At 54.3% G+C, this 11,785-nt stretch overlaps 2 protein-coding genes across 2 annotated transcripts; both read left to right on the plus strand.

Annotated features, from left to right (window-relative positions):
- Window positions 1–1,079: 1,079 nt before the first annotated feature.
- Window positions 1,080–6,054, plus strand: UBL4A (ubiquitin like 4A). The gene is made up of 4 exons (XM_055003127.1): window positions 1,080–1,242; window positions 2,243–2,348; window positions 3,665–3,870; window positions 5,351–6,054. Exons 1-4 carry the CDS (start codon window positions 1,090–1,092, stop codon window positions 5,459–5,461), a joined length of 576 nt encoding a protein of 191 aa, XP_054859102.1. The 5' UTR covers window positions 1,080–1,089; the 3' UTR covers window positions 5,462–6,054.
- A 1,933-nt stretch (window positions 6,055–7,987) lies between these two features.
- Window positions 7,988–9,836, plus strand: LAGE3 (L antigen family member 3). Its single transcript, XM_055003592.1, has 3 exons — window positions 7,988–8,059; window positions 8,673–8,801; window positions 9,358–9,836. Exons 1-3 carry the CDS (start codon window positions 8,022–8,024, stop codon window positions 9,464–9,466), a joined length of 276 nt encoding a protein of 91 aa, XP_054859567.1. The 5' UTR covers window positions 7,988–8,021; the 3' UTR covers window positions 9,467–9,836.
- Window positions 9,837–11,785: the final 1,949 nt, after the last annotated feature.

Raw genomic sequence — 11,785 nt, forward strand, 5'->3', positions numbered from 1 at the left:
TAGTGTTAGCCTAAACCACGGAAAGGCATGGGCTTCCAAAGTAAGGCCTGGATCTTGCAGCAACCTGAAGTTGCGAAGCTGTGGAGCAAAACGATCCCAAACTGGCTGAACACCATCTCTTAAACCGCCTTCCAACAGGATAAGGGTTTGATTTTCTCTGTTTATAAAGGAGAGCTGCAAAGAATAAGTGTTTTGGAAACTCAATGCTCTAGTGACTTCTCTATCCCAGTAATGCTATCCATCTTGGAGAATTAAAGCGACATTACATTTCACTCCTTCTTCAGATTACATGATTTGTGTGAGCAATGGAAACAGACATCGTAATTAGAACTGGACTGGACAGGAGGGAGAGTGTTCTTGGCCCGAAAACGGATGTTCAAGAGACGTGATACCTTCAAGCTACGGGGAGGAGGGTGTCTCGGAGGGGCTCCCTGAAGGCAGCACGCTGAAAGCAGGGGAAGGTTTCCAGGCTGCCCAACAGGTGCAGCCTCCCCCACGGCTGAGCTCCACCGGGCGAGCGGACAGGCGGCGCCTCGTTTCTGCCTTCAGGCGCGGCGGGCGGGGGGGCTCTGCCGTCTCCCTCCAACCCGCTTCTCTGGCAGAGGCACAAGACGAAGGTTGCCAACCGGTCTGGAGAAAAACGTCCTGCCCTTTCAAGGCGCGGGGACGGGCCTCGGGGGCGCCTCCGGGCACAGGGCGAGCAGGTCCGCGGGCCGCCGGGCGGTGAAGGCGCCGTGGAAGGGGCGGTCCGGCCCTCGCCAGGCCCCGGTTTCTCTTCCACCGCGGGCGGGCGGGCGGGCGGACGCGCTCCGCTGCCAGAAGCTCCGCCTGTGGGGCGTCTGCCTGCGAAGGGAAGGGGAAACGGGAGCCCGCCCCTGCCCGCCGTTCTGGGCCCTCCGGCGCCTCCCGGGCCCCCGAGAGCCCGCCGGGAAGCGCTCCAGCCCGGCCGCTCGCCCTCCGCCTCTATGGTCGCAGGGGCCGCTCCGGCGCGCCGCTCGTCTCTCCGGGCAGTCACGTGACGCGAGAGGCGCGGTTTCCGGCGCGACGCGTCCCCCTGTTCCGCTTCCGGCCGCTCTCGCCCCGCTCTCTATGGCCGACGGAGGCGCTCCCCGCCGAGGCGAGCCGCGGCCGGCCCGGGGCTCCCCCCGCCTCCCCGCAGGGCCCGCTCGGCCGGCAGGGCCGCGGGGCCCCGAGATGCGGCTGACGGTGAAGGCGCTCCAGGGCCGCGAGTGCAGCCTGCAGGTAGCCCCGGGCGGGGAGCGGCAGGGCCGGCGGCGGGGCGCGAATCCGGCCTGGGCCCGGCGGGGGCGGGGCGGGGGCGCCTCCGCCCTTCGCCTTCCCCGCAACAGCCCTGCGAGGAAGGCCGCGGGCGGGTGTGGGACTGGCGTGGGCAGAAAGGGGGTCCCGGCCCGGCCCCCTCACCGCCCCCATGAAGGCAGGGGCCGCGGCCCGGAGGCGGAGCCCTGGCAGGCGGGAGGCCCGGGTGGCGCTTGGGTGACCTGGGCGACCCCTGCCCGTCGGAGCTGATGAGGCGGTGCTTGCGGATCGAGGGCCTGACTCGGTCGGAGGCGGCTTTCGGTGGGACCCGGGATGCAGCTCCTTCTCGAACGAGGTGGAGCTCCAGCCCGCCTTGTTTTGGAGCTGCTCCGGGTGGTTGGTCTCGTGGTCCCGCTGGGTGGCCCAGGCATTTCCTGCAGGTGACCACGACAAAGCGCGGGGCGGGGGGGGGGCGGCTTTCTTGGACCACTCCCGGTGCTGAGACCGGCTGGCATGTCCCGGATGGAGGCGGGGGGGGGGGGGCGACTGAAATGTCAGCTTCTGCTTTCCAGCGCCCCCTCTTTACAGCTAAGTTGGACTTGTTCTTGCCTGAGCCTCTGTCTGGACAAATGTTCCGAGACAGGCACGTTTCCATCCTGAGAAAAGCTGGACGGTGTCCATTTCTGCCTTTCATGCAGCTGTTAAAGGCACAAGAACTCTGTCAGAAAAGGTGGCAGCTATAAAAACCAGAAGAAAATGGAGAACTCGTGTGTGTTGGGGGTGGGGGAAGGAATCTTTTTCTTAAAAAGGTGGGGATTCTTTAGGTGCCTCCTCAGAAAAAAATATGGGCCCAGTTTTTCCTACTGAACCTTTCTGATAACAGTCTGTATGCTGGCTCGGGGCTGACTTCCTCAGGGCTATAAGCCCCCTCTTCCTCCTCCCCACCAGCCTAGCCCCCCCACCTCATCACACGTTTTCTTCCCAGGTTTCCCCAGATGAGCGCATCTCCTCTCTCAAAGCTCTGGTCTCAGAGAAACTGGATGTTCCTGTGTCCCAGCAGCGGCTGCTTTTTAAAGGCAAAGCCCTGGCAGGTGGGTGATTTTGAAGGGGCGGGGTAGCGGCCAGCTCATATGTATTAGGGTGAAGTAGCATTCATTCAGAAGCCCACCGAGGGCTTCTTTCAAAGGAGAAATATGATGCCAATTCCTGTCATATGCGCCTAAAGAGCTCAGGAAAGAGGTATTTAAAAAGACCTTTCTGTGTCTGATAGCCGTGGCCTGTCAGAGGGCAGAATATTGCAGTGGATGGACCAATTGACTAAGCTGGAATAAAATTTTCAAAGTCACTGCCACCTTCTGGCACGCTCAGAAAATTACACATGATGAATACAGCATGTGAGGAGGGGAAGGACTGCTCTGCCCCCACCCATGCATCTTTGCGCAAATGAGCCGTATGTGCACAGGGAGGAAGTATGTTTCTTCTTATGGGGTGCAGCTGTATGGAGGCTTTCTGCTTCCAAGCCCTGTATGTCAACATGCTCTGTGTACAGGGCTTATGTATGGCTTGCAGTGGCTGTGTTCGTAGGACTCTTGATTTCCAAATCTGCGCTTTCTGCGTATTGGCTGTGTATCCAGTGGTATGAGAGCAGAGGCATCTGGGATTGTTTTGGGGAACAGGAAATATACAAAGATTTGCAGTCGGGCAGGGGGCATGTCGATTGAGTTGGGAGCAACAGGGTGGAATTGGTTGTGTGGATCTGTGTGTGAGAGAGAGAGCATTGGCAAGTGTTGTAGCTATGTTTGTTTGTCATTAAAGCTTTTATCTACTTGGTCAAGCGGGCTATTTTGTTCTGCGTGCAACTCTAGTAAATTTGCTAAATACAGATGGAACTTGATCGTTCCTGAATGTCCCAGTGGAGAGTTCTGATGGTGCGCAGTTTAGGTCATTTGTGCATATGATCCTCGAGCACCTTTGATAGTTACATCCGTTGGTTCACCAATATGCCCACAGACCGCTATCTAGTCCTGTAGTGATGCTATATGTTTTGGTGTAGCATAAGATAAACAGCTTTTCTTGAGCTGAAACAAAAAATGGAGGAGAGAAGAATGATATGGTAAGCTGCTTTGGGTCCCCATTTGGGAAAAAAGCAGGGTAAAAATATCTAGATAAATAAAAAATAATTGTCATAGATATGAAGTGACTGGCTGCTTTGCTTTTGGCAAACACGTTCGTGTTTTCTGCTGCATAAAAGAGCAGATGACTTTGAATCCCTTGAGAATCCATGGCAGAAAGGAAGGTGGAGCTTTGTGAAGGTTTTGACAAGACGGCTGCCGAGCTGCAGCTCTGCCTGTCCTCTGTTGCCCCTCATGAATGTGTGGCCCTGAGCAGCCTCAGCTTTCCTTCCCAGATGAACACCGTCTCTCCGATTACTGCATTGGGCCAGAGTCCAAGCTCAACCTAGTGATCAAGCCACCAGAGAAGGCCTCCCCTGAGGAGCCCGGCCACAGAGTTGCTGCCCCACAGAATCCTGCAATTTGGCACGTGTTGGCGCAAGTCTTGGGCAGGCATTACAGCACAGCTGATGCTGAGAAAGTGCTGGAGCAGCTGCAGAAGGTATCTCTCTTAGGGAGGGGTGGGGGTGGGACCCTTGGGCTTGCCTCGTATTGCTTTCTGTGGTGCTTGTGCGGCCGGATGTGAAGTACCTTCAGCTAGAAGTGAGCCCCAGAACATTCAGGGAGGGTTATTCTGTGGCAATTAGCTTAGTTGAGAGGTTTTTGTCTCTAGAAGAGGGTTCCCCCCCCCCCCCCGAGAGTTAACTGTGTTAGTCTCCTGTGGCCAAAATAATGGTGTCTCCTGGCCCCTTGCAAGTGGATGATGATGGCGTAAATGTTCACGAATGCCCCGGCCACAACAGATCGGGAAAGATCCCGTGAGACTCTTTGGGATCAAACATTAGAATGTGATTCCAAGTTTGTGGCTCTTCAAAACAGCCTTATGAGGAAGAGTTTCAAGTATTTAGCAGGTGAGAGAACTGAGAAGCAGAACAGGCCTGGTTCACACATGCCTGTGTGCCAGGGTTGTGCTGCGCTGGCAGCCTGAGGCGTGCAAGGGGTCTGACTGAACATCATGGAGCTGGAATTAAAGTTCTGTCGCAGCCCTGAAGTGGTAAACACATGGGTGCGAACCAAGGCATTGTGACTCGCCCAACGCCCCTGACTGAGCAGAAGGGAGGGTTGAGTATCGCCCAGAACGAAGTCCCATCACTGCTGTGTTGGCCCTCCTTGTCCAGATTCCCTCCCGTATCCTGTACCGTTTGGGTGATTCAGCAGCTGATTGTGTATGACCTTGATAGGCTGGGAAAGCGGGGCTGAAACTAAACAAAATGAAATTCCGTGGAAGCAAATGCCAAGGTCGGCACTTAAGCAAAACTAGGCTTGGCAAGCAGTCCCTGCAGACAGGCTCTTGGAACTGCGGTTGAGCAGGCGGTGAATGCGAGTCGTCATTTTAGGCGGCATCAAGACTGTAGTACACGGGATGCAATATTCCCACTCTACTCCACACTACTCGGGCCTTGTCTGGCGTTCTGAGTCCAGTTCTGGCTTTTAAAAGAGATGCAGACAGACTGAAAGACAACACAGATGGTTAGGAATCTGGAAAACACGTTCTTTGGGGAATGTTTAAAAGGAACTGAGTATGTTTTGCCTGGAGAAAAGAAGACCAAGGGGAGAAACAACTGCACTTTTCAGCGACCTGAAAGTCTGTTGCACAGAAAAGGGCAAAGAATCACTCTCCGCCTCTCCAGAGGGCAAAACTAGAGTTTGGTTGAACATGCAAATACGCTTCCTAATGGCTGGACAATGGAACTGATTACCTAGCAGGAGTGGGGAGCTCGTCCCTTGCTGGAGGTCTTCAGGCGGAGGCTGGGCAGCCGTCTGTCGGGTATGCTCGAGCTCTGGATTCTGTACTATGAGATGGGGGGTTGGACTAGATGGCCCATGAGGTACCTTCTGTCTCTAGAACATGCTGATTGTGCCACAAAGGCAGTTTTGCTTCTGGGCACCATTTAATTTTCTCTCCCCCACCTCTTTCTCAGGATTACGAGCGGAGCCTGCGATTGCTGAGCTTGGATGACATTGAGCGTTTGGCCACGCGACTGCTTCATCCCGAGGTGGTGGAAGCCATAGAAATGGGCTTTCTGGACTAGCTGCTGGACTGGAGACTGAGCCCCATCAGCCCCTTTGGACACAGAGTCCCCCTGGGCAGGGCCCAATCGGAGGGCTGACTGGGCAAGATCCCTCTGGACTGCTATTAAAGGGGGGGATTAGAGCATTGGTGACCACTCCCCATCCATTAAAGGTGCCAGAGGGTGAGCCTGGGCTGCTCTGAGCTGGTGTATTCAGCTGAAATGGGGGGTAACATTGAAGTGTGGGAGGGGAATCGCTTGCCCAGTCTCAAGAGATGCAGCAGCCTCAGAGCTTGAGGGTCATTGTGTGGATTTTTCCCCTTTATCTCCAAAATCCCATTGCATCTCCTTGGTTCATATTTATTGTTTAAGCCAAAGAACTGTTTCCATGACAGCGTTCACCAGAAATTAACACGCAAGAAAAATCAAACTAGAAATCAATAGAACTTTTTAATACACATTTTGAAAACCGTAGTAACAGTTCCCTCCAGTGCCACTCTGTAAACTTGAAGAATAGAATAAAGGTAATCTAGGTCCCAGTGCAGTCTGTAGCTTTAGATGAGGCAGGTTGAATGTTTTAAGTTGCATTAAATAATATTTTTCCTTATAGTTTACATACACATTTTGCAAAAATTGAGTGGACTGAACCAGAAACATCTCCGAGAGCTATGCCAGTCTTCAAATTAGAGAGTCCTTAAATCATCACTGAAAAAATATTTAGTGCACTAGAATTTCTGTCTAATTTTCAATGCAGCAGCGGTGAAAGAGGCTGCTCTGTAAATTAGCTAAAGAATGACTAGTACCTTCTAGGAGGAAGCAAAACGTATTGGTCAGCAATTTGTCTTGCTTAGAATCCAAGGAATCAGGGGTCCTAGAACTGCGAGAGACCCAGACCCAGCGCTGTCATGTGTTTTCACAAGCCTTCCAGCAGCGCTCTTCCCAAACAAATGGCGGTTGGGGGCGGAATTCAGTTAGTTGGGAGCGTCGAGTTTGCCAGACCTCTGTTTGCTCAAGCCTTCCTCTCCACTCTCTTGCTCTGCACGCAGTGTGTCTGAAAGCTTCCTGGTTTGTGAATCAGATTCCAATACGGAGTTATAGCAGGCTAGAAATTGTTTCCTCCTTCTAAACTCGAATTAGAGAATTAGAGTTTAGAACTTGGACTTGGGGACTGAGCCCCCAAGTCCAAGTTTTAAACTTGAATTCTCTAAAAACTCTTAACAACTTCAATTTAATCCTGGTTCGGGGAGAGCAAGCAAACCACTTGCCTGGGTGCTTGCATTCAAACATCGCACCCGACTGGGACTTGATTCAAAGCTGTCCAGCCCAGGATACCTTTGGGTGAGGGAGAAGGCAGCAGATCATGAGAACAAATGGAGTTTGCATCAGTTATAGACTGAAGTTTGTTGTGGCCCATAAAGAGTTCACCGTTTCAATGACACGAATTCTGGAGTGTGTCAACCTTCCACCCACCCAATTTGATTAGTCTCTCAGACACGGAGCAGCCTGTCCTGTGTCGGGTTATTAATTACAGTGGTTTCCAGTGGATTCATAAAAACTGGAGATTGAGATTACTTTTTGCAGGCACAGGCAGATATTTATGTATTTGAAACATTTATTATTGCAGGAACTCAAGGTGGCTTATGAATAATAGTAAAAATAAACGATGCCTCCGTAATTTAAAAGCACAGTTTGAGATTGCCACTAGCTAGAAAAAGCTAGGCTAATTAAAACCAGTCCTGAATAACACTGTCCTCAGCTAAAGAGAGACAAGAGTGTGTGTGTGTGGGGGGGGGGGGGGTTACACTCTCTGGGGGGATTGTTCCGTGATTTGGGGGCTGCCACTGTAAAGGTCCTCTCTTGTGCACCCACCAAATGAGCTTCTTTAGTAAACGGAGCCAGTGGATGGTGGGCCTGTGACCCTGTGACCTTCCTGCCTGGACAGGAACGTAGGGGGGGAAGACCCTGGTCCCGGGCCAGCCGGAGTTTTGCAGGACAAAACCGGCACCTTGAAACAGGCCCAGGAATGGGTGGGTGGCCGTCGTCGCTCCCAGCGGCGGGTCCCGGCCAGCAGTCCAGCTGCGGCATTCTGCGCTAGCTGCAGCTCCCGAGGCCCGTCTCAAGCACAGCGCCCTGCAGTCATTCAGGCAAGGGGCGGAGCCACGGCAGGGGCCGCTGCGGCTAGATGGGCCTTGCCCAGGAATGGCTGCGGCCGGGGCACCCGCCAAAGACGGGCAGGCCCGCTGCGGATCGCCTCCGCCGCCTTGTTGTCGAGCCCAGCGGCGAGCCTGGCTTTCCCAAGGGGCTGGGCTGGGCTGGGACCCCCCCCCCCCCGGCCTGCCTTCCTCCTGACACGGAACCTCCGCCTCGCGGGGATGCCGTGCGCGCGTGCCCGCTCTCGCGGCCCCGGGGCCCTGCGCGCCACATGCAATGCGGGCCCCTCAGGCGCCGCCCCCCCCCCCGCCTTCAGGCGCGCCAAGGCTGCGCGGGGGGGGGGGGTGTCCACGCCGCCGCCTCCCCCCCGCCTCTGCCGGCGGCGCCGCCCTCCGCTGCGCTCCTCCCCTCCGCGGGCGGCGCCAGAGCCATGGCGAGCGGAGGGGCCGCCGGGCCGGGGCTGGCCTTGTATCCCTGCAGGCGGACCGGGGCGGGGGGGGGGGGGGCGCCGGGGCACGAGGGAAGGAAGGGGGGGCGGCGGCGGCGGCGGGGCGCAGCCTGGCGCCAAAGGGCCGGGGACTCCCCTGCGCCCCGCGGGCCGCGCTTCCCTCCCCGCAAGGCCTGGCCGGGCGGGCGGGCCAGCGGTGGCGAGGCTGCCCGGCGCGGCTCCCGGCCGGCTCGCCGCGCTGCAGCCCGAGTGCCCGGCCGGCTGCCCGTTTCCTCTGCGGAGGCGGCGGGGCGTTGCGGGGCCCGGAGCGCGGCTCGGGAGGGCCCGTCGCCCGCGGCTGCTGTGTGGCGGCGGAGCACGCAGCTTGTTCGAGACCCAACCGCGCGGCCTTGCCCAGGGCGGGCTTTCCGGGCGCGGTTGCTGCGGGGTAAGGTGGCCGTCTTCCTGGGGCTGCTTTGGGTGGCCCGGGCGTTGCAGCTGTGGCCACGACTGGCGCTCCGTGCTTGTGCGTGTGGGGAGATGGGGGGGGGGGAGGGCGCCCTTGGTTAGTCAAGCCCTGCCCCCAAAGGGAGGGGCGGGGGGGCTCTCTCGTACTTGTTGTGTTCCTTAAGGACCCCCCCCCCCCAACATCAGTGAGCTCAGCGTCCCTTTCCCAACGTCGCTGCTAGCCTGGACGGCTCTGGGCTCGCTGGGGCCGGATCCTGAACCCCGCAAAGGAGGGATCCTCAAGGAACTGGACGTGACCGAGAACGTTTTGCACGCGTGAGTACTGAAGCCGGGCGAGGGGGCTGCTGGCCGGACCTGAAGCTTCTGCGCCGCCTTCTGGGGCACAAGCGCCATTCGACTGTCACGTGGGCCCTGAGCCGGGAGGGCTCCCTTGAAATCCCTGCTCAGCTACGAAGCCCGCTGAGAAGTCCGCGGCCACTCAGCCGCCTTTGGCTTACTCTGCCTCACAGGGTCGGGAGAGGCACCTGTGATCAGTGTGGTACCCTGAAAGGAGCCACATGAGGGCACCCTGCACCTGTGCAGCACCTCTTTGCTTCAGTGGGGGGGGTGGGGGGTGGATGTGCTTAATGCTAATTACTGAGGGGATGGGGGGAAGGTGCCCTTTGGAATTTTCTGTGGAAATGAATAAAAATGGCTGTAAACCAGCTTTGCTCTCCAGCTTCCCACGCTGGTCAGAGAGGAGTTGGGCGCTCACATTGAGGATAACAAAATGGGCCCAGTGACTCAAGCGTGTGGTGTTGGCGGACGTCCCATCATGAGGTGGGAGACTTCGGTGCACAGGTTTTGACACTAGCCGTTTCATTTCTTTAAGGCGATGGAGAGCAGACGAGGCCCGTATCCTGCGTGTTTCCATTAGTTCCTTTTTGGATCATCTCTCCTTGGTGGTGGAGACGATGGACCTCTTCGGACCTGTGGCATGAAAAGCTGCCGTACCTAGGCACCAGGAAGTGATGAAATTCCAAATGGTCTTGCTCGGACAGAGAACTACCCTGGAGGTTGCAGGTTTCAAAAGAAAGCCTTAGACTGTCTCTCCTTGAAGCAGCAGGTATGTCCTTGGATGCTCAAGAACATTGGTGCACCTGGGGAGCAGGCACGCCAGGCCCTGCCTGAATAGAAGTTAAAGCGCAGTCTGGAGTGGTCAGTACATTATCCAACACACTTTGAGGTCTGCATGTGTTCAGGGTAAATTTGAATGGGTTTAAGCCAAATGATGGTTTTGATTAATGAATTAAATGTACATAGTTATTTCTAAGTAAAGCCTTAATAAAGATTATTTTTGAGCTTCCTGGATTAGCGCGTAACAGTACTAAAAAACCCCCAAGTGCTGCTCAGAAAAGGGACTGCTGCCTATTGTCTGTAGATAGGAAACAGGAAAACTTATTTTCATCCTCGTCATGCTTAAGGCCGTGCTCTGCAGCTTGTTTTTAACAGACGACTTTCAAGATAAATTAAGCTGACAGACCTACAATCCAGCCTGGTTTGAAATGCTCAAGAGGAACTTGTTACCCGATACATTTTTCTATATCTAAGCAATAGATTCAGAAGATTCAGAACCGGGTTCAAAATTTATTACGTATGTTATGCTTTTTCCATTCCTTTTTTGTTTGTATGTAGATAGTGGTTTGGTTCAGTATCACACTACAATATGAAAGTTTAAGTGGGTAAACGTGTGCAACCTAATCTTGCTCATGGTTACTTAGAAGTAAGCCCACTGTATTCAGTGGTGCAAATTCCTACCTTTCCACCCAAATAAGGTCCCCAAGGCAGCAGAGCAGCATGGTATTTGTAGTCTTAAAGTTGTGCATACAGTGCCATTTTGCTGAAACCGAGTAAATGTGAATTAAAGGAAACTGAGAAAGAAGTTTTTTAAAAATGAGATGATTCATATCTATCAGAAGCCACATATCCTTGCTGGTTCTGAGGTGGACCAGAAATGAAATGGTGAATGTAGTATTGAAAGGGGCACATGGCCAGTATATACAAGGAGCAGTTCCAGGTGGGCATATCCAGGTGGGCTCTGCAGTAGAAGAACAAGATTTGGGTCAAGCAGCACCTTAAGGACCAAGAAGGTTTCCAGGGTTTGAGCTTTTGAGAGTCAGAGCTCCCTCTTTTTCAGAACTTTTGTCTAACAAAGGAGCAAATACTCCCAAGGTGAGTGACAAAATCAATGGTGTGATGATCAGATAAAATTACACTCAGGTGTTTGTGTGTACTTCCTTGGTGATCTTCCATTCAGGGCTTATTTTGAGGAGAAACGCACAGGAATGCAGTTCTGGTAGTTCCCCAAAGAGGTCACATATCAGGTGGCCCTGCCCACCTGACTCTCAGCCATTTTGGGCCCGTTTCGGCCTGCATTGGGGCCGAAATGGCCCGGATCGGGCCTCTTGACGGGTGGTGAATCACTCTCCTGCTCAGTAGCAGCCTGATCCTGACTGTTTTGGGCCCCTTTTTGGCCATTTTCAGCCCCTTTTTGCCATTTTGGGCCCAATTTCGGCCCTGAATGGCCAGGATTGGGTCCAAAACAGCCAGGATAGGTGATGTCAGGGGTGTGTGGCATATGCAAATAAGTTATGCTAATGACACATTTCCGGTGATGTCAAGAGGTGTGGCATACGCTAATGAGTTCCTCCAGCTCTTTTTCTACGAAATGACCCCTGCTCCCATCCAAGTACTAACCAAAGCAGATACGGCTTAGTTCCTGAGATCTGGTGAGATCTGGCTAGCCTGGCCATCCAGGTGAGGGCACACACGGGTGTACTGCACAGTCATCATAATTACATGATCTCCAGAGCAGTGAACCACAAGTGCTTGCCCAAGACTTGCTTGGCAAACTGGCGGTTTGAGTGGGTTGATACCAGGTTTTTCCGGAAGAGCAAGGTGATCTCCAGAGAGGGAAGAGTATCCACTGAGCATCCTTTCACATTAAGTCGTCTTGCAACAAAAGGCACTGGACACCCCCCCCCCCCCATGTATCTGCTCTAGGTGGCTTCTGGGCGCTTGGCCGCAATCTGTGATCTAGTTGACAAGGAGCATAAATTGAACCGATGTCTCCAGCCCCAGGTCAAAGCAGGGTACTTCCCCACTAAAACTTGTGTGTTGGAATGAGAGTGACTCATTAAATTTGCTGATGATACCAAATTGGGAGGAGTAGCAAACAGGAAGATTAGAGTTAAAATTCAACAAGACCTGAATACTCTGGAGAAGTGGGCGGTTGTGAACATGATGCAATTCAACATAGA

Source organism: Eublepharis macularius, chromosome 19, assembly GCF_028583425.1.
Source record: "Eublepharis macularius isolate TG4126 chromosome 19, MPM_Emac_v1.0, whole genome shotgun sequence".
In the NCBI taxonomy this organism is placed as follows: Eukaryota; Metazoa; Chordata; class Lepidosauria; order Squamata; family Eublepharidae; genus Eublepharis; species Eublepharis macularius.

What these genes read in the sequence shown, in the direction of transcription:
- UBL4A (XM_055003127.1), top strand. Translation starts at nt 1,090, where the DNA reads ATGGCCGACGGAGGCGCTCCCCGCCGAGGCGAGCCGCGGCCGGCCCGG. An exon ending in TAAAGGCAAAGCCCTGGCAG is followed by an intron (nt 2,349 to 3,664) that starts GTGGGTGATTTT and finishes TTTCCTTCCCAG; the next exon opens with ATGAACACCGTCTCTCCGAT. An exon ending in TGCTGGAGCAGCTGCAGAAG is followed by an intron (nt 3,871 to 5,350) that starts GTATCTCTCTTA and finishes CCTCTTTCTCAG; the next exon opens with GATTACGAGCGGAGCCTGCG.
- LAGE3 (XM_055003592.1), top strand. Translation starts at nt 8,022, where the DNA reads ATGGCGAGCGGAGGGGCCGCCGGGCCGGGGCTGGCCTT. An exon ending in GCCGGGCCGGGGCTGGCCTT is followed by an intron (nt 8,060 to 8,672) that starts GTATCCCTGCAG and finishes CCCCAACATCAG; the next exon opens with TGAGCTCAGCGTCCCTTTCC. An exon ending in ACCGAGAACGTTTTGCACGC is followed by an intron (nt 8,802 to 9,357) that starts GTGAGTACTGAA and finishes CATTTCTTTAAG; the next exon opens with GCGATGGAGAGCAGACGAGG.